The 26381-nt window shown below is 39.2% G+C and overlaps 1 protein-coding gene across 1 annotated transcript in view; it reads left to right on the top strand.

The window, feature by feature from the left end:
• Nucleotides 1–26381, top strand: part of LOC126162061 (retinaldehyde-binding protein 1-like) — a 174595-nt gene that overhangs the window by 35547 nt on the left and 112667 nt on the right. The window contains exon 2 of the mRNA XM_049918315.1: nucleotides 4498–4636. Coding sequence (XP_049774272.1) covers nucleotides 4519–4636 — 118 coding nt within the window. The 5' untranslated portion in view covers nucleotides 4498–4518. The remainder of the gene's footprint in view (nucleotides 1–4497; nucleotides 4637–26381) is intronic.

Raw genomic sequence — 26381 nt, 5'->3', positions numbered from 1 at the left:
TGCAATCAAGCAACTATTTAGTAACTCGTAACTTTTAAACAGCAGCTGGATAGCAAGACTGAAGTTGTGGTAGTGACTTTCTTACTAATCTACACAATTCAATTAAGATGGAATAAGTATGAGTAACACTAAGTGGATAGTGATTGTTTGTTGTCAGTTTAGCATAAAGGTTAAGCTTCTATGGTTTCTATCACTTTTGGTTAGATTATATTAAATTTTATGTTTGTTTCAATCAATGGATCCATAGTGAGGAGAGCCTCAAGGATGTAAAAAATGTCATTGAACAGGAAAACATAATACATATATACAAAGGAAAAAGATATGCTAATGAATTTTCGATAGATTCCAAGTGAATTGGTCCTCAAGGATGTGGAATAAGTAAAACATCTTAAACATGTTTATATTTTAAAGGTAATAACAAACTTGTCAGAAAACATGTAAATGCATAATACACTGAGGTTTATATGATCATTCTTAGGAAATTGCAGCCATGTGTCATCAAAGAGAAAAATCAGTTTACTTCTCTCGTTTACATCCGTCACATTACTTTACTGTGCTGAAGCTAGATTTTATGTAACACTCATATTATTTGGTTCTAATAATAATGTATGCACATCAGTTGGTTTTACTAAGAACAATTGTGCATTAAGTTTGTCGGAAGTAGGAGCAGGAGCTACCCACCAATAAATCCTTTAGGCTCCTCTTAAAGTGAATTTTATTAGTATTTCAACTTTTTGTGGCTGCTGGCAAGTTATTGAAAATTTGTGTTCTTCAATAATACACACCTCTCTGGACCAAAATAAGTGACTTTAAATCTTTTTGAAAATTTTTCTTATTTCTCAAACTGATTGCATGAAGTGAGCTGTTAGTCTGAAGAAGATATATATTATTTATGACAAGTTTCATTAAGTAATAAATATATTGGAAAGCAGTAGTCAGTATCCTTAGTTCCTTGAACAGAGTACTGCATGATTTTCTTGAGTTCACACCACAAATAATTCATAGTACAGTGGAACCCCTCTAATTCGACCTTGGATGGTCCGTCACTCCGGTTAGTGCGACCATGCTGAGGCTCGCGATCCTGTGCCGGCTTGTCACTGACTGGACTCCTGTCGGGCCATTGTTGCGGTGTCTATCATTGTGCATATTGCTATACTCTAGGTTATTGTGCAGTTTTATCCTTTGTTTGGATTAAAAAATGTCATTGTTTGCTTTATTCCATGTCCTCTACAATACTTATTACTGTAGATTCATTGTGTGTACAGTTGTCTGTTTTTCAACATGTCTGGATTCAAACGTAAACACGTAACTCTTTCACTAAATGCAAAATTAGCGGTGCTACAAAGACTAGACAAAGGAGAATCGCTCCAAAAATTTGCAAAGGAACTGAATGTAGGTGTACAACAATTAAGGATTGGAGGAAGAATCGGAAAGACATTGAATCCTATACAGTTACGTGATGGTGAAAATACTCTGAAGAATCGCAAAACATTAAAAAGCCTAAACTCGAACTGCTTGATAACGCATTGTGTATGTAGTTTTGTCAAGAAAGAAGGAAAGGTACGCCAATATCCGGGCCAATTCTCCAAGAAAAAGCGATAATCTTGCACAAAAAACTGGAAGCTGAAAGTAAATTTGCTGCCAGTGAAGGTTGGATTGGTCGTTGGAAAACCTGTCATGGTGTCCGATTTGTTTCTGTTTCCGGTGAAAAACTATCTGCCAATGCCGCAGCTGCTAAGGAGTTTTCTGTTAAGTTTCAAGAAATTATAGAAGAAAATGAACTGTTACCCTGCCAAGTGTATAACATCAACAGGAACTTAAAAATGTTGCCAACAAAAACGCTCGCAGCTTCAAATGATTCTGTGGTAGGCACGAAACTTAGAACAACAGTCATTCCTTGTAGCAATTCAGATGGTACCCACAATCTCCACTTGTTCATCATTGGCAAATCTAAGAAGCCAAGGGCATTTAAAAATATAAACTTCCTTGCCGGTTTATTACCACAATCAAAAATGTTTGGATGGACTGCAACCTAAAGACTTGAAGCAAAAAAATCTGCCTGTTCATGCTCTAGTGCTGTTGGATAACGCACCACCACATCCATCTGAGGAATATTTGGTGAAAGGGGACATAAAAGCTCTCTTTCTGCCTCCTAATGTGACCTCACTTATCAAACCAATGGATCAGGACGTTATCGAATGGTTAAAAAGGCGATATCGCAGAAAGTATATCAGCTCAATCTTGGAAATATCTGAAGGAGGTCATAACTTATTTGAGGCAATGAAATACCTGAACATCAAAGATGCTATCTACACAATAGCTGCAGCATGGGATGAACTGAAACCTGACACACTGCGGAAATCATGGCGTAAGCTTTGGCCACAAGCTATGACTGAAAATGAGCATACCAAAGATGTGCAAAGCAACGATGCCCTGGAAATCGTTAATGATCTACAAACTCTGGAGCCGAACATCCCTGCCAATGAAGTTGAAGAGTGGACCATTGAATGTGACAAAGACTGACACTTTTGAAGAGCTCAGTGACGACCAGATTGTTGCCACTGTTAGCCAGGAAACTGTGAATGAGGACTCGGACGGCGAAGACGAACCCCCACCCGGATTTCAAACAACGATGCAAAAAACGCTTTTGACCTCACCCTTCAGTACGTCAAGCAGAATCCACCTCCAACGGACTTTTTGTGGATAAAAAAATGGAGGGACACTGGAGCTAAATCTAGAATAACATCTGCTAAACAAAAATGTATCATTGACTTTTTTCCAAGTAATTTGTTTTCATTTTTATACATTATTAAGTGCAGTACAGTACTGTAATTTGTTTGTCTTTTTCCTTTTAAAACCAATACATATTATAGTGTGTGTAGACATTTTTTAGTTTATGTATTGTTTAACACTGTGTAAAAAATGTCTTTTATATTACTGTAGACGTCTTTTAGTTGTTAAATCATTTAATTTTTTTTACTAAATGTCTTTTTATATTTTTTGCAATAAATATTAGATTTTTCGGATAATCTGACCTTTTTTCGTTCTGACCATGGTCCCGGTCCCGAAGGTGACGGATTAGAGGGGTTCTATTGTACATGGTTTTGAACATGGAAAACTAGTAGGGATATTAGTTACCCGAAAAGCTTGTTTTGTTTTTATGTCACCTACTGTACGTGTGACATCTGCATTTGAAATAAAGATTTGCTTAGGCACTTCAATAATTCTGTGATAGGATCCTCTGGTTAAATTTACTATCAAGCTGCAATCCCAAGAATTTAATACTGTCAACCTCTTCTATCTGCTTGTCATCATATTGTAGGAACGTACTTGGGGGGGGGGGGATTCTGTACTGTGTTCTTCAAAGTTTAGTGACAAAGGATTAGCAAGGCACCATTTATTAATGTCCATGAAAATTTCATTAACTGATCTTTCTAAAACTTAGGCACTACTTGATTTACTATTTATTGCACTGTTTGTATTATTTGTGCACAAAACAAAACTTGCCATCTGATAAATTTACTAAGGGTCCTAAAATGGAACCTTGTGTTACACTACACATAATAAATTCCCAGTTAGATGTTGCTTAATAGTTGAATACAGGACTCTTTCATATTGAAATCCTTTGTTTCCTATGACACAGATATGATTTGAACAATTTTATGACGTTTCTCTTACAATGTAATATCCTAATTTATTTAATAGGGCGTTATGATTTACACAGTCAAACGACTACAAAATATGTCAGTAGCCTGTAAGTTACTGGCTAATGAATTATCTGCATTCTTGCTGAATGTTTAAATAGTCTTCCCAACACCGAATAGCTTAAGGACTCCAAACTGCAACTTAAAGAATATATATATTTTTTGTAGTTAGATTGTTAAGAAGCCAACTGTATATTATCTTTTCTAAAATTTTAGAGGATGCTGGGGGAAGTGAAACTGGAAGGAAATCTGACGATATTTCTTTATCTTGTTTCCTCAACAGAGGCTTCATCTCGGAATATTTAAACCACTGAAGAAACATTCCAGTGATAAATGGCTGGTTACACAAATAGAATGTCTTGACCCATTCCACATCTCTGTTGGTTGTTATTCTTGATGGGCTCTACACAACATGATGAATGGACGAGTGACTGAATGAATCTGAGCAGACAGTTCGAAGACTATTTTTATTGCCTCTCATATTTTGTAGTACTTCTTTAGTAATTAGGTATGAACTGAACAATGTTTATTCTATCAGTTTGTGCCAAAAATAACTTTCACTAATTGTTTCTGTTGTACCAAATATAACATTGCAAACATTGGTTAAGTGAGTTCTAATATCAGATTATCAGCTTTAGTATATTTGTTATTATGTTAAGGGATTATTCAATCATCTTTTTGTAGAACATTTTTTATTGAAGAAGAATGTGGAAATAGTGACTATAAATATCAAGACCACATATAAATGTAATTGATATCTATATGTTATCATAACATATAAACTGATATGCAGAACTGGTGGTGCTGTCTGGACATGCCATCTTCTTGGGAATCTCTGGATGAACACTGGAAGCAACGTGCTCAGTATGAACTCAAGGAAGATCCAACAAAGATAGAAGCCAACATTTGTGCTCTGAGGGCACTTGTGCAAGGTATGATATTTCTTATTTTTCAGTTATCCACTGTATACAAAATAATGGCAGTGACAGATGTGCAGAGCATGAAAACTGGCACCTAGCAGTACACAGACTGGCATATTATTGATTGTACTGGTTGAACAGATAGATTAGTAGAATGGTCAAGGCTAACATGACATTGACTTACATCGAGAATACTTACTTCACCAATACATTGCATGACAAAAAACCTGCAGCAGTTACAAGACATGGTTAGATGTTCACTGTAACATTGTACACGTGCACACCATCGATGAGTATGTAAATCATTAGAATTGCAATTCCCTGTGACAGGCAGAGCAGTTACTTGAGTGCCTTAGTGTTGCTCATGTGTAGTCATTGTACCAGGTCTGGTAGGGTATATAAGGGATGTGAACAGCATCAGATGTTGAATGATCAGCGTAAAGCACATGGAGCTAATATGGACTCATATCAGAGAGTATTGTCAGTACTTGACAGAGTTTCAGAGTGTCCTTATTGTAGGTCTCCAATTGAATGGCTGGTCAAAGCAAATGACATTCAGATTTCTGAGGAATTGAGATGTGACAGTATTATGTTGAATTGAATGGGAATGTCATGGCCCATCTTGCACCATTTTCCATTGTCGCAGGCTTTTTCCAGTCAACAAATCCTATGAACCTGTCTTACTTTTCTTTAGTCTTGCTTCCATTATCAACAGCAATGTCAGATCCACCTCTTTGGTGCCTTTACCTTTTCTAAAGCCAAACTGATCGTGATCTAGCACATCCTCTACCATCATCAGTTATTTTGCTCCCCTAATAGCAAAACTCCTTTACTAATTTAAGTGTCTCATTTCCTAATCTAATTCCCTCAGCCTCACCTGACTTAATTTGACTACATTCCATTATCCTTGTTTTACTTTTGTTGATGTTCATCTCATATCCTCCTTTCAACACACTGTCCATTCTGTTCAACCGATCTTCCAAGTCCTATGCTGTTTCTGACAGAATTACAATGTCATCGGCAAACCTCAAAGTTTTTATTTCTTCTCCATGGATTTTAATACCTACTCCGAATTTATATTTTGTTTCCTTTACTGCTTGCTCAATATAAAGATTGAACAACATTGGGGATAGGCTACAACCCTGTCTCACTCCCTTCCCAACCACTGCTTCCCTTTCATACCCCTCGACTCTTATAACTGCCATCTGCTTTCTGTACAAATTGTAAATAGTCTTTTGCTCCCTGTATTTTACCCCTGCCACCTTCAGAATCTGAAAGAGAGTATTCCAGTCAACATTGTCAAAAGCTTTCTCTAAGTCTACAAATGCTAGAAACATAGGTTTGCCTTTCCTTAATCTTTCTTCTAAGATAAGTCGTAGGGTCAGTATTGCCTCACGTGTTTCAACATTTCTACAGAATCCAAACTGATCTTCCCCGAGGTCGGCTTCAATCAGTTTTTCCATTCGTCTGTAAAGAATTCGTGTTAGTATTTTGCAGCTGTGACTTATTAAACTGATAGTTCAGTAATTTTCATATCTGTCAACACCTGCTTTCTTTGGGATTGGAACTATTATATTCTTCTTGAAGTCTGAGGGTATTTCACCTGTCTCATACATCTTGCTCACCAGATGGTAGAGTTTTGTCAAGACTGGCTCTCCCAAGGCTGTCAGTAGTTCTAATGGAATGTTGTCTACTCCGGGGGCCTTGTTTCGACTCAGGTCTTTCAGTGCTCTGTCAAACTCTTCACGCAGTATCATATCTCCCATTTCATCTTCATTTACATCCTCTTCCATTTCCATAATATTTTCCTCAATTACATCGCTCTTGTATTGACCCTCTATATACTCCTTCCACCTTTCTGCTTTTCCTTCTTTGCTTAGAACTGGGTTTCCATATGAGCTCTTGATATTCATACAAGTGGTTCTCTTTTCTCCAAAGGTCTCTTTAATTTTCCTGTAAGCAGTATCTATCCTACCCCTAGTGAGATAAGCCTCTACGTCCTTACATTTGTCCTCTAGCCATCCCTGCTCAGCCATTTTGCACTTCCTGTCAATCTCATTTTTGAGACGTTTGTATTCCTTTGTGCCTGCTTCATTTACTGCATTTTTATATTTTCTCCTTTCATCAGTTAAATTCAATATTTCTCCTGTTACCCAAGGATTTCTACTAGCCCTTGTCTTTTTACCTGCTTGATCCTCTGCTGCCTTCACTACTTCATCCCTCAAAGCTACCCATTCTTCTTCTACTGTATTTCTTTCCCCCATTCCTGTCAATTGTTCCCTTATGCTCTCCCTGAAACTTTGTACAACCTCTGGTTCTTTCAGTTTATCCAGGTCCCATCTCCTTAAATTCCCACCTTTTTGCAGTTTCTTCAGTTTCAGTCTACAGTTCATAACCAATAGATTGTGGTCAGAGTTCACATCTGCCCCTGGAAACGTCTTACAATTTAAAACCTGATTCCTAAATCTCTGTCTTACCATTGTATAATCTATCTGATAACTTCTAGTATCTCCAGGCTTCTTCCATGTATACAACCTTTTCATGATTCTTGAACCAAGTATTAGCTATGATTAAGTTATGCTCTGTGCAAAATTCTACCAGGAGGCTTCTTTTTTCCTTTCTTACCCCCAATCCATATTCACCTACTACGTTTCCTTCTCTCCCTTTTCCTACTGTCAAATTCCAGTCACCCATGACTATTAAATTTTCGTCTCCCTTCATTATCTGACTAATTTCTTTTATCTCATCATACATTTCATCGATTTCTTCGTCATCTTCAGAGCTATACGGCATATAAACCTGCACTACTATAGTAGCCATGGGCTTCGTGTTTACCTTAGCCACAATAATGCGTATCTGAATATTTGTAAAACAATTACCTGTTATTTTTGAAATGATCTGTATTCTTGTTCATATTTTCAGTGGATATAGCTTTATTAACTCAAAACAAATGTCAAAAATTATGAATATATAACTAAAATCTCCTTTTGACTGTGGTAACAGGCAAAAAATGTCAACTGCTGTGAGATCTAGTTTCTTGTTAGGCAAAATATTCTTTACCATTCACCAGAGGTCTGATTACTATCTTTTATTGTTTGACGATGATCATGAGTAATAAGTTGCTTTTTTACCCTTATGCCAATATTTTAAAAGTATATGTTTTCCTGTAACATTTGTATGCATTTTGTTGATCCACAGTGTCCAAAACTTTCATGTATACAATTTATTAAGATGTCAATTTGTTGTTCAGGCCAGCATAATATCCAGTCATCAAAGTCCATTCTAGTCTTTTGAATAAAATCCCTTTATACACATTGCAATATTGTTCATCTTTCTCTTTCTCCCTTTTCCCTAGATAGTTTTTGACTGATTTCTAACTCTAATCATGATCTCAATTTCTCCTAGTCATTAAAAACTTTCAGAATATCTCCCTCATTATTTACTCCCTTTAAATAAATAAATTTCAACTCACTTTCCCCTTCCCCACTAGCATTTTCAGAAGTTGCCGTAACAAGTAATCTAGAAAATGTGTCAGTATCACATTGTCTTTTCCTTGAATGTACTTAATTTCATAATCAAAATGCTGCAAGAATAAGGTCTACCTAGTTATTCTATTATCTACATCTCCATCTACATCCATACTCTGCAAGCCACCTGACGATGTGTGGAGGAGGGTACTTTGAGTACCTCTATTGGTTCTAACTTCTATTCCAGTCTCGTATTGTTCGTGGAAAGAAAGATGGTTTATATGCCTCTGTGTGGGCTCTAATCTCTCTGATTTTATCCTCATGGGCTCTTTGAGAGATATACATAGCAGAGAGCAATATACTGCTTGACTCCTCGGTGAAGGTATATTCTCGAAACTTCAACAAAAGCCCGCACCAAGCTACTGAGCGTCTCTCTTGCAGAGTCTTCCACTGGAGTTTATCTATCATCTCCGTAATGATTTTGCAATTACTAAATGATCCTGTAATGAAGTGCGCTGCTCTCCGTTGGATCTTCTCTATCTCTTCTATCAACCCCATCTGGTATGGATACCACACCAATTAGCAGTATTCAAGCAGTGGGAGAACAAGTGTACTGTGACCTACTTCCTTTGTTTTCGTATTGCATTTCCTTAGGATTCTTCCAATGAATCTCAGTCTGGCATCTGCTTTACCGGCAATTAATTTTATATGGTCATTTCATTTTAAATCACTCCTAATGCCTTCTCCCAGATAATTTATGGAATTAACTGCTTCCAGTTCCTGACCTGCTATATTGTAGCTAAATGATAAAGGATCTTTCTTTCTATGTATTCACAGCACGTTACACTTGTCGACATTGAGATTCAATTGCCATTCCCTGCACCATGCATCAATTCATTGCAGATCTTCCTGCATTTCAGTACAATTTTCCATTGTTACAACCTCACGATATACTACAGCATCATCCGCAAACAGCCTCAGTGAATTTCCAATGTTATTCACAAGGTCATTTATATATATTGTGAATAGCAATGGTCCTATGACACTCCCCTGCAGCACACCTGAAATCACTCTTACTATGGAAGACTTCCCTCCATTAAGAATGACATACTGCATTCTGTTATCTAGGAACACTTCAGTCCAATCACACAATTGGTCTGATAGTCCATATACTCTTACTTTGTTCATTAAACAACTGTGGGGAACTGTATCAAACGCCTTGCGGAAGTCAAGAAACATGGCATCTACCTGGGAACCCGTGTCTGTGGTCCTCTGAGTTTCATGGACGAATAGCACGAGCTAGGTTTCACACAATTGGGGAAACCCATGCTGATTCCTTTGGAGTAGATTTAGAGTCTCCAGAAAAGTCATTATACTTGAACATAATGTTGTCGTGTTGTTGTTGTTGTGGTCTTCAGTCCTGAGACTGGTTTGATGCAGCTCTCCATGCTACTCTATCCTGTGCAAGCTTCTTCATCTCCCAGTACCTACTGCAACTTACATCCTTCTGAATCTGCTTAGTGCATTCATCTCTTGGTCTCCCTCTACGATTTTTACCCTCCACACTACCCTCCAATACTAAATTGGTGATCCCTTGATGCCTCAGAACATGTCCTACCAACCGATCCCTTCTTCTGGTCAAGTAGTGCCACAAACTTCTCTTCTCCCCAATCCTATTCAAAACTTCCTCATTAGTTATGTGATCTACCCATCTAATCTTCAGCATTCTTCTGTAGCACCACATTTCGAAAGCTTCTATTCTCTTCTTGTCCAAACTATTTATTGTCCATGTTTCACTTCCATACATGGCTACACTCCATACAAATACTTTCAGAAATGACTTCCTGACACTTAAATCTATACTCGATGTTAACAAATTTCTCTTCTTCAGAAACGCTTTTCTTGACATTGCCAGTCTACATTTTATATCCTCTCTACTTCGACCATCATCAGTTATTTTGCTCCCCAAATAGCAAAACTCCTTTACTACTTTAAGTGTCTCATTTCCTACTCTAATTGCCTCAGCATCACCTGACTTAATTTGACTACATCCCATTATCCTCGTTTTGCTTTTGTTGATGTTCATCTGGTACCCTCCTTTAAGGACACTGTCCATTCCATTCAACTGCTCTTCCAAGTCCTTTGCTGTCTCTGACAGAATTACAATGTCATCGGCGAACCTCAAAGTTTTTATTTATTCTCCATGGATTTTAATACCTACTCCGAATATACGTGTTCCAAAATTCTACAATTGATCGACATTAGAGATATAGGTCTGAAGTTCTGCACATCTCTTCGATGTCCCTTCTTGAAAACAGGGATGACCTGTGCCCTTTTCCAATCTTTTGGAATGCTACACTCTTCTACAGATGTATGCTAGACCACGGCAAGAAAGGGGGCAAGTTCCTTCACGTACTCTGTTTAAAATCAAACTGGTATCCCATCAGGTCTAGCGGCCTTTCCTCTTTTGAGCAATTTTAATTGTTTTCTATCACTCTGTCATCTATTTTGATATCTGTGTGACAATCTTGAGAAGGAACTACAGTACAGTCTTCCTCTGTGAAACAGCTTTGGAAAAAGGCATTTAGTATTTCGACCTTTAGTCTGTCATACTCTGTTTCAGTACCATTTTGGTCACAGAGTGTCTGGACATTTTGTTTTGATCCACCTACTGCTTTGGTTTAAGAATCATGAAAGAAAGTTGTATATATGGAAGAAACCTGGAGATACTAAAAGGTATCAGATAGATTATATAATGGTAGGACAGAGATTTAGGAACCAGGTTTTAAATTGTAAGACATTTTCAGGGGCAGATGTGGACTCTGACCACAATCTATTGGTTATGAACTGTAGACTGAAACTGAAGAACCTGCAAAAAGGTGGGAATTTAAGGAGATGGGACCTGGATAAACTGAAAGAACCAGAGGTTGTACAAAGTTTCAGGGAGAGCATAAGGGAACAATTGACAGGACTGGGGGAAAGAAATACAGTAGAAGAAGAATGGGTAGCTTTGAGGGATGAAATAGTGAAGGCAACAGAGGACCAAATAGGTAAAAAGACAAGGGCTAGTAGAAATCCTTGGGTAACAGGAGAAATATTGAATTTAACTGATGAAAGGAGAAAATATAAAAATGCAGTAAATGAAGCAGGCACAAAGGAATACAAACGTCTCAAAAATGAGATTGACAGGAAGTGCAAAATGGCTGAGCAGGGATGGCTAGAGGACAAATGTAAGGACGTAGAGGCTTATCTCACTAGGGGTAGGATAGATACTGCTTACAGGAAAATTAAAGAGACCTTTGGAGAAAAGAGAACCACTTGTATGAATATCAAGAGCTCATATGGAAACCCAGTTCTAAGCAAAGAAGGAAAAGCAGAAAGGTGGAAGGAGTATATAGAGGGTCAATACAAGAGCGATGTACTTGAGGAAAATATTATGGAAATGGAAGAGGATGTAAATGAAGATGAAATGGGAGATATGATACTGCATGAAGAGTTTGATAGAGCACTGAAAGACCTGAGTCGAAACAAGGCCCCCGGAGTAGACAACATTCCATTAGAACTACTGACAGCCTTGGGAGAGCCAGTCTTGACAAAACTCTACCATCTGGTGAGCAAGATGTATGAGACAGGTGAAATACCCTCAGACTTCAAGAAGAATATAATAGTTCCAATCCCAAAGAAAGCAGGTGTTGACAGATATGAAAATTACCGAACTATCAGTTTAATAAGTCACAGCTGCAAAATACTAACACGAATTCTTTACAGACAAATGGAAAAACTGATTGAAGCCAACCTCGGGGAAGATCAGTTTGGATTCTGTAGAAATGTTGAAACACGTGAGGCAATACTGACCCTACGACTTATCTTAGAAGAAAGATTAAGGAAAGGCAAACCTATGTTTCTATCATTTGTAGACTTATAGAAAGCTTTTGACAATGTTGACTGGAATACTCTCTTTCAGATTCTGAAGGTGGCAGGGGTAAAATACAGGGAGCAAAAGACTATTTACAATTTGTACAGAAAGCAGATGGCAGTTATAAGAGTCGAGGGGTATGAAAGGGAAGCAGTGGTTGGGAAGGGAGTGAGACAGGGTTGTAGCCTATCCCCAATGTTTTTCAATCTTTATATTGAGCAAGCAGTAAAGGAAACAAAAGATAAATTCGGAGTAGGTATTAAAATCCATTGAGAAGAAATAAAAACTTTGAGGTTTGCCGATGACATTGTAATTCTGTCAGAGACAGCAAAGGACTTGGAAGATCAGTTGAACAGAATGGACAGTGTCTTGAGAAGAAGGTATAAGATGAACATCAACAAAAGCAAAATGAGGATAATGGAATGTAGTCGAATTAAGTCGGGTGATGCTGAGGGAATTAGATTAGGAAATGAGACACTTAAGGTAGTAAAGGAGGTTTGCTATTTGGGGAGCAAAATAACTGATGATGGTCAAAGTAGAGAGGATATAAAATGTAGACTGGCAATGGCAAGGAAAGCATTTCTGAAGAAGAGAAATTTGTTAACATCGAGTATTGATTTAAGTGTCAGGAAGTTGTTTCTGAAAGTATTTGTATGGAGTGTAACCATGTATGGAAGTGAAACATGGACGATAAGTTGTTTAGACAAGAAGAGAATAGAAGCTTTCAAAATGTGGTGCTACAGAAGAATGCTGAAGATTAAATGGGTAGATCCCATAACTAATGAGGAAGTATTGAATAGAATTAGGGAGAAGATGAGTTTGTGGCACAACTTGACTAGAAGAAGGGTTCAGTTGGTAGGACATGTTGTGAGTCATCAAGGGATCACCAATTGAGTATTGGAGGGCAGAGTGGAGAGTATAAATCGTAGAGGAAGACCAAGAGATGAATGCACTAAGCAGATTCAGAAGGATGTAGGCTGCAGTAGGTACTGGTAGATGAAGAAGCTTGCACAGGATAGAGTAGCATGGAGAGCTGCATCAAACCAGTCTCAGGTCTGAAGACCACAACAACAACAACAACAACAACTGCTTTGACATAAGACCAAAAGTTCTTAGGATTTTCTGCCAAGTCAGTACATAGAACTTTACTTTCGAATTCATTGAATGCCTCACGCATAGCCCTCCTCACAATACATTTCGCTTCGTGTAAGTTTTGTTTGTCTGCAAGGCTTTGGCTATGTTTATGTTTGCTGTGAAGTTCCCTCTCCTTCTGTAGCATTTTTCTAACTCTGTTGTTGTACCACGGTGGCCCTTTTCCATCTCTTACGATCTTGCTTGGCACATACTCATCTAATGCATATTGTACAATAGTTTTGAACTTTGTCCACTGATCCTCAGCACTATCTGTACTTGAGACAAACTTCTGTGTTAAGCCATCAAGTACTCTGAAATCTGCTTTTTGTCACTTTTGCTAAACAGAAAAACCTTCCTACCTTTTTTAATATTTCCATTTACAGCTGAAATCATCGATGCAGTAACCGCTTTATGATCGTTGATTCCCTTTTCTGCATTAACTGTTTCAAATAGTTTGGGTCTGTTTGTCACCAGAAAGTCTCTGTTTAATTTGCTCAAGGTAGTTTTCAGATAATGCACTTAAAAAATTTTCACTGGATTCTTTACCCCTGTCACACGTTATAAATGCTTGAGTCTCCCAGTCGATATCTGGTAAATTAAAATCTGCATCCAAATCTATAACATGATCAGGAAATGTACTCAAAATATTTTCCAAATTTTCCTTCAGGTGCTCTGCCACAACAGCTGCTGAGCCAGGGGGCCTATAGAGACATCCAATTACCGTGTTTCAGCCTGCTTTAACCATGTCCTTCACCCAAATTATTTCACATTTTGGATCTCCGTCAATTTCCTTCGATACTATTGCACTTTTGACCACTGTAAACATGCCTCCCCCTTCACTGTCCAGCTGTCTCCGTGGTATACATTCCAATCTGAGTTTAGAATTTCATTACTGTTTACATCTGGTTTCACCCAAGTTTCCGTTCCTAGTACTATGTGGGCATTGTGACTGTTTATTAATGAGAGCAGTTCAGGGACCTTTCTATAGACGCTCCTGCAGTTTACTGTTACCACATTAATATTGTTATTCCTGTTGCATTTTTCCTACTACTACCTTGTCGCATCTCGGGAGGCTTCTTGTCGGGCATAGGGAGGGAATTCTCTAACCTAAAAAACCCACATGTGCACTCCACACATACTCTGCTACCCTTGTAGCAGCTTCTTGTGTGTAGTGTACGCCTGAACTCTTCAGGGGGACCCTACATTTCTCCACCCGATAGCACAGGTTGAGAAATTTGCACCCTAGATTTCCGCAGAATCGGCTGAGCATCTGGTTTAAGCCTTCCACTCGACTCCAACCAGAGGACGGTGATCGGTTCTGGGAATGATGCTACAGATAGTTAGCTCAGATTCCACCCCACAAGCAAGGCTTTCTGCCTTCACCAATTCCGCTAACCGCCTGTACGAACTGAGAATGACCTGTGAACCCAGACGGCAGGAGTCATTGGTGCCGACATGAGCAACAATTTGCAGTCGGGTGCACCCAGTGCTCTCTTATCAGTGCCGGCAGGGCCTCCTACGCATCTCAGATGAAACCCCCCGGCAAGCAGACAGAGTGTACACTGGCCTTCTTCCCAGACCTTTCCGCTATTTCCCTAAGGGGCTCCATCACTCGCCTAACATTGGAGCTCCCAATCACTAATAAACCCCTCCCCTCATGTGCCTGCTCGGACCTTGCTGAAGGAGCGGCCACATGTCCACGCACAGGCAGAGTGGGCGATGCCACACGGCCAGCCTCCACATTGACCCTCCGCCTTGCGCGACGCGAGCGCCACTGAACCAGCCACTCCCCTTGGGGAGAGGGTGGCCCAACCGTGCCTGGTACCCGCGAACATGTCTCGACAGCAGGGACCGTGGGTGAAGCATGTAACACCTGGGGTGTACCATGCGACGCAATAGGCTCCCCACTGCCACTACACTCGGAGGCAGCAGCCTGAAGATGGCTAACCGTGACCATCAGTACGTTCAGCTGTTCGCGAACAGTGGCCAGCTCCTCCTGCGTCCGTACACAGCAGTCATACATCCTATCCATCCTAAGAAATCAACAATTTACTGTAGAGAGCTAATCAACTTTTAACTAGACTGCTAATTCACTAAAGGCGGCTGATAGCTGACTAAACTGTGGTTACTAGACACTTCTTGTTGGAAACAGTGAAAATAAGCACTATCTGTCTCTGGACTGTTTTCAAAACAAACATGAAATCTATGGAACACTATTACTAGTACTCGAAAATTAAAGCTTCCTAAAAGAAAAAAACACACAGAAAAAGAAGAGACAAGTAAGAAAAACACAGTTAATACTTAAATTTATGAAGTTTGCTGCACAGCAGATGTGAAGCAGATGGCAGTTAAGATGGCAGTTACAATGGCAATTATGACGATGATACAGTTTGCATTCTTGGCTGTAAGGCAGCACTTTGTGGTCTGAAGATAATTTTTAAACTTATTGAATGACCCATGGATTACAAGGTGTTCCTTTTCACCCACAATATAAGATTTACCATGAACTTTAAAATGAAATTGAATGACGTTCTATCTTTCCCCTGACGTGGTTGGAAAAGGCTAGGGCAGCTAGGTGCAGTTGGGATGTTAGACTGAGGGGAGAAGGGGGGGGGGGGGAGGGGCAGGAAAGGAGAGAAGAGGGAAAAAAGAATGTGGGTGCATTGGAAAGTGGCTGTGTGGTGATGGATTGGGAGCAGGGAAGGTATAGGTGGGTGAAGGACAGGGCTAACAAAGGTTGAGGCCAGGGGGTTACGGGAATGCAGGATATATTGTAGGGAAAGTTGTCACTTGCTCATTTCTGAAAAGCTGGTACATGACATGACTGCTTTCACAGATAGCCCTGCCTTTGATGAGATAGGTGATGCTTGTGACTGGACCGGAGTGAGTGGTGGTGGGAGGATGTATGGGACAGGTGTTGCATCTAGATCTATGAGAAGGATATGAGCCATGAGGCAAGGGATTGGGAGCAGTTGGGAGCAGAGGTGGAGCAGGGATTGATGAGGATATTGTATAGGTTCAGTGAGTGGTGGACTACCACTGTGAGAAGGGTGGGAAGGAACATCTCCTCAAAGGGTGGGAAGGAACATCTCCTCTACATGGTGAGTAGTGATCAATCCTTTTCATAATATTGTCATTATTCCATCCTGTATTTTTGATTGTTTGATTACACAAAATGGTAGAGATATGTCTGGTTGTTAAAGAAGTTGATTTGGCAAAGCTGCTTTTTTATTTCATCAGATGCACCCTGGCACAATTGAGACCAATCCCAAGCTGAATTTTTCTTTAAGGAGGTACACAAACAGGCGGCATTCAGAGTTGATTACAAATGAACTTTCTATAAAGTGCCATCAAGCTGAAAAATGATTTTAACTTTTTTGTGTTTGGAGCAGAAATGTCTGCAATAGCATCAGTTTTATCTTTGTCTGATGAATTACACTTTTCAGAAATAATATGTCTCAGAAATTTCAATTCATTCCCACCAAATTTAAAATTTTCGAGTTTTGAAGTCATTCCTCTCTCCCTTAGTTTGATAAGCAAAAATGTTTTTTTTCCAAGTTTTAACAGTAATTAAAATGACATTGAAATATAGAATTAACTTGGAGGAAACTTTAGTTCCAATAAAAAAATCAATGCTGTACTAAGTTAAGCCACTGACACATTAAATTAAATGGAACAACAGTATACTGATAACTTTTAGGTCTGTTCATAAATGCAGTACATTTCCTACAGTCAGGTTCAAGAGGAATTTGATGAAAGCTGGAAGTCCAATCTAGACTATTCATAAACTGTACACAATCACATTTATGCAGAAGCTCATCCATATATTCAGGGTGATCATTTGATTTTTGTAAAAAATTGTTATGATGTCTTGAGTTGAGCACTAGCCTAAAACATACATTTCTTTCTGAAGCAACTAATTGGTTGTTGTACTCACTTCTAGGCCCTTCTATTAGTTTCCACATATCCATCTTCTGTATTCCTTATTCCTCTTATTTTATTTTAGAGAAAGTGATACCATAAGCCTTCATAAAAAAAATGACTGTGAGATTTGAGATGCAGCATGATAAGCCGATAATTTTTTACTTAGCCAGGTTTAAAAAAAATCTTGACACTCACATGACATTTATCTTAAGTGGTACTTTTGATTAACATTTTAATTTATAGCTTCATTCTTCTTACAATTTACTAAGTTTTCATAATTTTGCTCATTTGTGGGATCCAAAAAGGTGTCCTCACAAAGTTATTGGTTTCACCATGGCTTATTATTCCTTTAATGAGACTACAATTATTACCAATTACAATTCAGGATAACTATATAAGTTTTCAAGGTAACAATGTTATTTTGTTTCAATAATTATATTTACATTTTCACCCCATCTGCAACTTGGATCTACCTTCAGCGTCCTGCCCATTTCCAAAATATAATTTTCCTCCACAATCTCCAGGCCCTCATGATCAAAAATCAAATTTTCATTTTCCGAGTTTAACAACAAATTTGCTTTTTTTCTTCTTGTGGCTCCTCTGATACTTACATAAATCACTATATTTTCACAAAATTTTTTCCACTCATTGTTTTATCTCTAAGTTTTTTTGATATTCCTGACATTGTTCTCCCTGTGTCTATTAGGCACTTATCTTCGCACTGGTCTGTCTTCATTGTAATGTACGGATGATCTAACTATTACCAGTTTCGTTTCATGCATAAATTTCATACAATAAATAATTTTCAATGTCTTTAAAATTCCCCCAAATCCTGCCCCTGGGTGCTCTAGATACATTTACACACACTTTTGATGCTTCCCCCTAACTGCCAACTTTGTGCTCCTGAAGTGTTAACATAGTGAGCACCCTGGGTCTTTGCACACTATGGACCAATTAATATGTGAAGCATTTAGTGGCCAGTTAGGGTGACAAAGTAGCTGCATTTCCACCCTGAGTGCTCAGCAGCTTTCTAATGTTTGGGCTGTGTGTGTTTGCAGCTGTGATTTTATTTGTGTTGCTGTTATCATCTTGATTTTTGATTGAGAAGATGGGATGCCACTACGGTTGTACAGAGGAAGAGGTCATGAAGCTGGTGACAGCCATTGCACTTGGTACTTGGTGTCGCAGGATAAAAGAAACAGAAGTAGAGAATCAGACATCTCCATATTAAGACGTTGGAATAGTGTTGCTAGAGAGACTAGTTGGCCAGCTGAGATCATTACATGTACCCATAATGAATTGTACAGGTTGTAAATAAACAAAAGATCTCAGTCTACATCTACATCTACATCTATATCTATATAACTTCTCTGCAATTCACATTTAAGTGCTTGGCAGAGGGTTCATCGAACTACAATCATACCATCTCTCTACCATTCCACTCCCGAACAGCGCACGGGAAAAACGAACACCTAAACCTTTCTGTTTGAGCTCTGATTTCTCTTATTTTATTTTGATGATCATTCCTACCTATGTAGGTTGGGCTCAACAAAATATTTTCGCATTCGGAAGAGAAAGTTGGTGACTAAAATTTCATAAATAGATCTCGCCGTGATGAAAAACATCTTTGCTTTAATGACTTCCATCCCAATTCGCGTATCATATCTGCCACACTCTCTCCCCTATTACATGATAATACAAAACGAGCTGCCCTTTTTTGCACCCTTTCGAAACTGAAATAACTAAAAATTTAGTTACTTAGTGATTACATCTTGTGACATAACTGCAAACAGGTTTTGAATAAAGCTGAGTATCCCACATGAACCATCACAAATATTAATTTGTACAATGCCACAAAATTCTTTTTTGATGAAATATTAAATACTGTTAAAAGTAGTGCATCTTTCGGTTGAAAAATTACGGTTAAGCCTGTGTCTCAGTAGATAAAAAAGTTAAAGTTTTGAGCATTAATCATACAGCAATATCCACACCTCTTTGCATGTGATCATTTGCAAAAAAAAACTCATTTCTGTATCTTGAACCATTTATGAAATATGACAGGTGTTTCAACCACTTGATCCACATTGCACATGGCCGGAATACTGGGCACAATATGTGCAACCAACCTGTAGATATAAAAACCAGCATCTTGAGAACAGTGATATATATATGGTTCTACTCTCATCTTTAAATACAATTTCAATGTGTTAGCTACATTTCATGCGCTGCAATTAGTTACGTATAACAAACCATATGCAAAGTCTGCACATGTTTTTACCTCTGCAAAAATCTTAAAATATCATGCAACACACTACTTCATTGGATGCAGTACAATAATTCAGATGAATAAAAGAAATTGAGTTCTTTTTGAGCAAAGATACCTACTGTGAGATGTGAAAAAATCAATTTTTTTTTGTAAAGTAGTTTTTTTAAAATCGGCTGATAAGTATTTTGTTAGCAGCCCACATGTCCACTGAACCACTTCACTGGCTGTTTACCAATGGAATCAACAATTGTGGAGTGAAAAAGTTATTACTGTGGTTCCCAAAGACGGCCTATGTATTGGAGTGATATCACTGATAGATTATTCCTTTGTCCTTGAGTTATGAATATATCTAGGACAGCACATTTATGGAAGAGTAACTATGAAAGAACAGTAAATTATTGACATGAAACGAAAGTGACACTTTGCTTTCATCATAGGCTTCTAACATCCTTCTAAAAATTCCAGGAAGGATGTAATTCTTAGGCATGAAACAATATTGACATGTCTGTGTGTTCATCTGTGCAATGATTCATTTCTAGAAGTGTTTTAAAGTGAAAAACTTAAGTTGTTGGAGTAACTATATTTATTTTGTATTGAGGATGGCAAAACCCCGACAGCAGAAGAAATCATCACATCCAGCTCTCCTGGAATGTTCAACCCTGGGGAGTTAGGCAGTGCGGCATAACCAGTGGACAGGTAGCAGTCCGAATGCATTCTCTCAACACCGGCAGCAGTTTAGTGCAACAACAAAGCCACATTCTCCATGGACTGCAGTGAGCACATTTGTAGCAGTTGAAGGGTTGGACACAAAATAATTTATTGTTAGTTATAATTTCATGTTTGGTTTCTTTTTCATTTCCTCCCACCAGTTTGGCTATAATGCTGTTCTGATCTTTGCTAAGTAATTCTAAAATGCTTCCAGTTTGTGTAATATGAGGTTATTAGATACTCTTAACTCATATAATCTCATAAATGTAGTAAATAGTGATACCAGGGTAACAAAGTCCATATCTAGCAGAATTGATTACGTTATACTATGTAAACATATTAAAGACAGTGTTAGATGCTGGAATATAGATTTTCACTACTCTGACCACAAATGTCAGCTTGTAAAGTATGTAAACACAAGCATCCCAAAAATGACAAAAGTTATCAAAAATAAAAGAATCCTAAAAGAGGGTAACATCCTCGCCCTAAGAAATAAATTAGCTATAGAGGACTGGGATCTGGTTTACCAGACTGAAGGATCTGAAAACAAATGGGCCAAATTCTATGATACTATGCTAAGACACTTTGACAGATGCTGCCCTGTTAAGAAAATACAAAGAGTGTTCACCCATAACCAAAGTGCAAAAACCAACAGACTGATACTTCCAGCAAATATGATAAAACTCAGGCAAAACATCCAGGACCTGGATGTGTTACACAAGTCAACAAACCTGCAGGTTTTTAAGGCCAAGTACAATGAAGGCAAGAAAATCTTTAAAAAAGAGCTTTCAAATCTAAGAAAACAGATATACAGCAGTGAAATAGCTCAATCAGACAATATAGCCGAGACCTCATGGAGAATTGTAAATCAATTTCGCAAAGCGACACCGAAGCCAGAAACTGAAATTTTAATTATAAGACATGAAGGAAACACAATTAAAGATCCTAATAAAGTCTGCAATGTTTTCAATAAATACTTTATGTCTGCAGCTGTTAGTCCAATTAATAATGCAGTTGTGAGTAGTGAGGTAAAGCTCTGCCCCTTTGAAGAGCCACCTTTTGAATTCAAACAAGTAAGTGAAAAAGAAATAGGCAGGATAATAAATAACCTAAAGAATAAGTTCTCATCTGGATGGGATGGTTTGAGTAGTATCGTGATTAAAAAATATAATAAGGAATTAGTTAAAATAATCACCCACCTGGTAAACTGCAGTATCAGAGAACATTCATTTCCAAATCTATTGAAATGGAGCACAGTTAAACCAGTGCATAAAAAAGGATCCAAGGAAGAGGTTTCAAAATTCAGGCCCATATCATTAATACCTGTCTTGAGCAAAGTATTTGAAGTTGTGCTGCTGACACAACTTAGTGACTATTGCTTGAAAAATAAGTTCCTAACAGAGACGCAGCACGGATTCCGAAAAGATCATAGTACTATCACAGTAATTACGGAATTTCTTCACAAAACGTATGGTGCCCTTGATCAAGGAATGCAAACAGCTGGCATATTTCTAGACCTTACTAAAGCCTTTGATTCGGTAAACCATGAGTTACTTTTAAGTAAACTTGAGTCTTACAATGTAAATGCTGCATCCATGCAATTGCTGGCTACATATTTATTTAACCGCATGCAGTGTACAAAGCTGCCTTACAAAATCAATAATCAGATCATTAATTTCCAGTCCGAATATGAGACAGTCACACAAGGTGTACCCCAGGGCTCAATTTTGGGCCCTTTCCTTTCCCTAGTGTACATAAATGATATAGAGCAACCTTTCAACTCCCAATTGGTAACCTATGCAGACAATACCTCACTGTTATTTCTTGGTAAACAAAATGATGAGTTAACGTTGGTAGCAACTGAGGGACTACAGCAAATAACTACTTATTTCCAAGATCAAGGTTTGAAAGTTAATATCAGTAAATCTCAGTTATTGCCATTTAAACTTACAAACTCACACCAAACCTCTATCAGTAACTTAGGTGGAATTGAAGTAGTGGACACAGAAGGCTGCAGATTTCTAGGTATTCACCTAGATGAAAATCTAAGATGGGTAAACCATATCAAATTTTTATGCAATAAAATCAGCAGTTCATTACATCTAATCAGCCAGTTATCAAAAGTAGTTCCACATCAGACATTAAAAACAATTTATTATGGAACCATTTTTGCACAGATTAATTACGGGATAGAGATATGGGGTTGTGCTGCCACATACATATGAACAGAATATTAACCCTACAGAAAAGAGCAATCAGAATTATCCATGGATTAGGGTATAGAGATTCATGCAGGTAAATCTTTGTTCATCATAAATACCCCACAGTCTACTCACTGTATCTTTACAAATTAATTATATTTTTTGTGACACATCAAAACAAAGAAACAAAGTGCTCTCATATGCATGCCTATAATACAAGAAATAAAGACTGCTACTACAGACAAAGAACAAAATTAAAAACAACAGACCATAGTCCATGCATTAGTGGTCAAATATGGTACAACAGATTACCGAGCTCTATAAGGTGCCACAAAGGGACCTTATTCAAAGTGAAACTGAAACATTTCTTGATTGACAAGTGTTTATACTCTTTAAGTGAATATTAATATTAAACTAAGGTGGGTCTTTCCGCTCCCGGGATTGGAATGACTCCTTACCCTCTCCCCTAAAACCCATATCCTTTTGTCTTTCCTTCTCCTCCCCTCTTTCCTGACGAGGCAACCGTTGGTTGCGAAAGCTAGATTTTGTGTGTATGTTTGTGTTTGTTTGTGTGTCTATCGACCTGCCAGCGCTTTTGTTTGGTAAGTCTCATCATCTTTCTTTTTAAATATATTTTTCCCACGTGGAATATTTCCCTCTATTATATATATATATATATATATATATATATATATATATATATATATATATATATATATATATATATAATAGAGGGAAATATTCCACGTGGGAAAAATATATTTAAAAAGAAAGATGATGAGACTTACCAAACAAAAGCGCTGGCAGGTCGATAGACACACAAACAAACACAAACATACACACAAAATCTAGCTTTCGCAACCAACGGTTGCCTCGTCAGGAAAGAGGGGAGGAGAAGGAAAGACAAAAGGATATGGGTTTTAGGGGAGAGGGTAAGGAGTCATTCCAATCCCGGGAGCGGAAAGACCCACCTTAGGGGGAAAAAAGGACAGGCACACACTCGCACACACACACACATATCAATCCACACATACAAGACATGTGTCTTGTATGTGTGGATTGATATGTGTGTGTGTGTGCGAGTGTGTGCCTGTCCTTTTTTCCCCCTAAGGTGGGTCTTTCCGCTCCCGGGATTGGAATGACTCCTTACCCTCTCCCCTAAAACCCATATCCTTTTGTCTTTCCTTCTCCTCCCCTCTTTCCTGACGAGGCAACCGTTGGTTGCGAAAGCTAGATTTTGTGTGTATGTTTGTGTTTGTTTGTGTGTCTATCGACCTGCCAGCGCTTTTGTTTGGTAAGTCTCATCATCTTTCTTTTTAAATATATATATATATATATATATATATATATATATATATATATGAATATAATAGAGGGAAACATTCCACGTGGGAAAAATATATCTAAAAAGAAAGATGATGAGACTTACCAAACAAAAGCGTTGGCAGGTCGATAGACACACAAACAAACACAAACATACACACAAAATTCAAGCTTTCGCAACAAACGGTTGCTTCATCAGGAAAGAGGTAAGGAGAGGGAAAGACGAAAGGATGTGGGTTTTAAGGGAGAGGGTAAGGAGTCATTCCAATCCCGGGAGTGGAAAGACTTACCTTAGGGGAAAAAAAGGACAAGTATACACTCACACACACACACACACACATATCCATCCGCATATACACAGACACAAGCAGACATTTGTAAAGGCAAAGAGTTTGGGCAGAGATGTCAGTCGAGGCGGAAGTACAGAGGCAAAGATGTTGTTAAAAGACAGGTGAGGTAAGAGCGGCGCCAAATTGAAATTAGAAATTAGCGGAGATTGAGGCCTGGTGGATAGCGAGAAGAGAGGATATGCTGAAGGGCAAGTTCCCATCTCCGGAGTTCTGACAGGTTGGTGTTAGTGGGAAGTATCCAGATAACCCGGACGGTGTAACACTGTGCCAAGATGTGCTGGCCGTGCACCAAGGCATGTTTAGCCACAGGGTGATCCTCATTACCAACAAACACTGTCTGCCTGTGTCCATTCATGCGAATGGACAGTTTGTTGCTGGCCATTCCCACATAGAAGGCTTCATAGTGTAGGCAGGTCAGTTGGTAAATCATGTGGGTGCTTTCACACGTGGCTCTGCCTTTGATCGTGTACACCTTCCGGGTTACAGGACTGGAGTAGGTGGTGGTGGGAGGGTGCATGGGACAGGTTTTACACCGGGGGCGGTTACAAGGGTAGGAGCCAGAGAGTAGGGAAGGTGGTTTGGGGATTTCATAGGGATGAACTAAGAGGTTACAAAGGTTAGGTGGACGGCAGAAAGACACTCTAGGTGGAGTGGGGAGGATTTCGTGAAGGATGGATCTCATTTCAGGGCAGGATTTGAGGAAGTCGTATCCCTGCTGGAGAGCCACTTTCAGAATCTGATCCAGTCCCGGAAAGTATCCTGTCACAAGTGGGGCACTTTTGGGGTTCTTCTGTGGGAGGTTCCGGGTTTGAGGAGATAAGAAAGTGGCTCTGGTAAATTACTTCTGTACCAGGTCGGGAGGGTAGTTACGGGATGCGAAAGCTGTTTTCAGGTTGTTGGTGTAATGGTTCAAGGATTCCGGACTGGAGCAGATTCGTTTGCCACGAAGACCTAGGCTGTAGGGAAGGGACCGTTTGATGTGGAATGGGTGGCAGCTGTCATAATGGAGGTACTGTTGCTTGTTGGTGGGTTTGGTGTGGACGGACGTGTGAAGCTGGCCATTGGAAAGGTGGGGGTCAACGTCAAGGAAAGTGGCACGGGATTTAGAGTAGGACCAGGTGAATCTGATGGAACCAAAGGAGTTGAGGTTGGAGAGGAAATTCTGGAGTTCTTCTTCACTGTGAGTCCAGATCATGAAAATGTCATCAATAAATCTGTACCAAACTTTGGGTTGGCAGGCCTGGGTAACCAAGAAGGCTTCCTCTAAGCGACCCATGAATAGGTTGGCGTACGAGGGGGCCATCCTGGTACCGATGGGTGTTCCCTTTAATTGTTGGTATGTCTGGCCTTCGAAAGTGAAGAAGTTGTGGGTCAGGATGAAGCTGGCTAAGGTAATGAGGAAAGAGGTTTTAGGTAGGGTGGCAGGTGATCAGCGTGAAAGGAAGTGCTCCATCACAGCGAGGCCCTGGACATGCTGAATATTTGTGTATAAGGAAGTGGCATCAATGGTTACAAGGATGGTTTCCAGGGGTAACAGACTGGGTAGGGATTCCAGGCATTTGAGAAAGTGGTTGGTGTCTTTGATGAAGGATGGGAGACTGCATGTAATGGGTTGAAGGTGTTGATCTACATAGGGAGAGATGCATTATGTGGGGGCTTGGTAACCAGCTACAATGGGACGGCCGGGATGATTGGGTTTGTGAATTTTAGGAAGAAGGTAGAAGGTAGGGGTGCGGGGTGTTGGTGGAGTCAGGAGGTCGATGGAGTCTGGTGAAAGGTTTTGTAGGGGGCCTAAGGTTCTGAGGATTCCTTGAAGCTCCACCTGGACATCAGGAATGGGATTACCTTGGCAAACTTTGTAAGTAGTGTTGTCTGAAAGCTGACGCAGTCTCTCAGCCACATACTCCTGACGATCAAGTACCACAGTCGTGGAACCCTTGTCCGCCGGAAGAATGACGATGGATTGGTCAGCCTTCAGATCACAGATAGCGTGGGCTTCAGCAGTGGTGATGTTGGGAGTAGGATTAAGGTTTTTTAAGAAGGATTGAGAGGCAAGGCTGGAAGTCAGAAATTCCTGGAAGGTTAGGAGAGGGTGATTTTGAGGAAGAGGAGGTGGGTCCCGCTGTGACGGAGGACGGAACTGTTCCAGGCAGGGTTCAATTTGGATAGTGTCTTGGGGAGTTGGATCATTAGGAGTAGTATTAGGATCATTTTTCTTCGTAGCAAAGTGATATTTCCAGCAGAGAGTACGGGTGTAGGACAGTAAATCTTTTACGAGGGCTGTTTGGTTAAATCTGGGAGTGGGGCTGAAGGTGAGGCCTGTGGATAGGACAGAGGTTTCGGATTGGGAGAGAGGTTTGGAGGAAAGGTTAACTACTGAATTGGGGTGTTGTGGTTCCAGATTGTGTTGATTGGAATTTTGAGGTTTTGGAGGGAGTGGAGCTGGAAGTGGGAGATTGAGTAGATGA

Source organism: Schistocerca cancellata, chromosome 2, assembly GCF_023864275.1.
Source record: "Schistocerca cancellata isolate TAMUIC-IGC-003103 chromosome 2, iqSchCanc2.1, whole genome shotgun sequence".
Classification (NCBI taxonomy): Eukaryota; Metazoa; Arthropoda; class Insecta; order Orthoptera; family Acrididae; genus Schistocerca; species Schistocerca cancellata.
The sequence above is the reverse complement of the archived record's forward strand: the minus strand, read 5'-3'. Positions and strand labels throughout refer to the sequence as shown.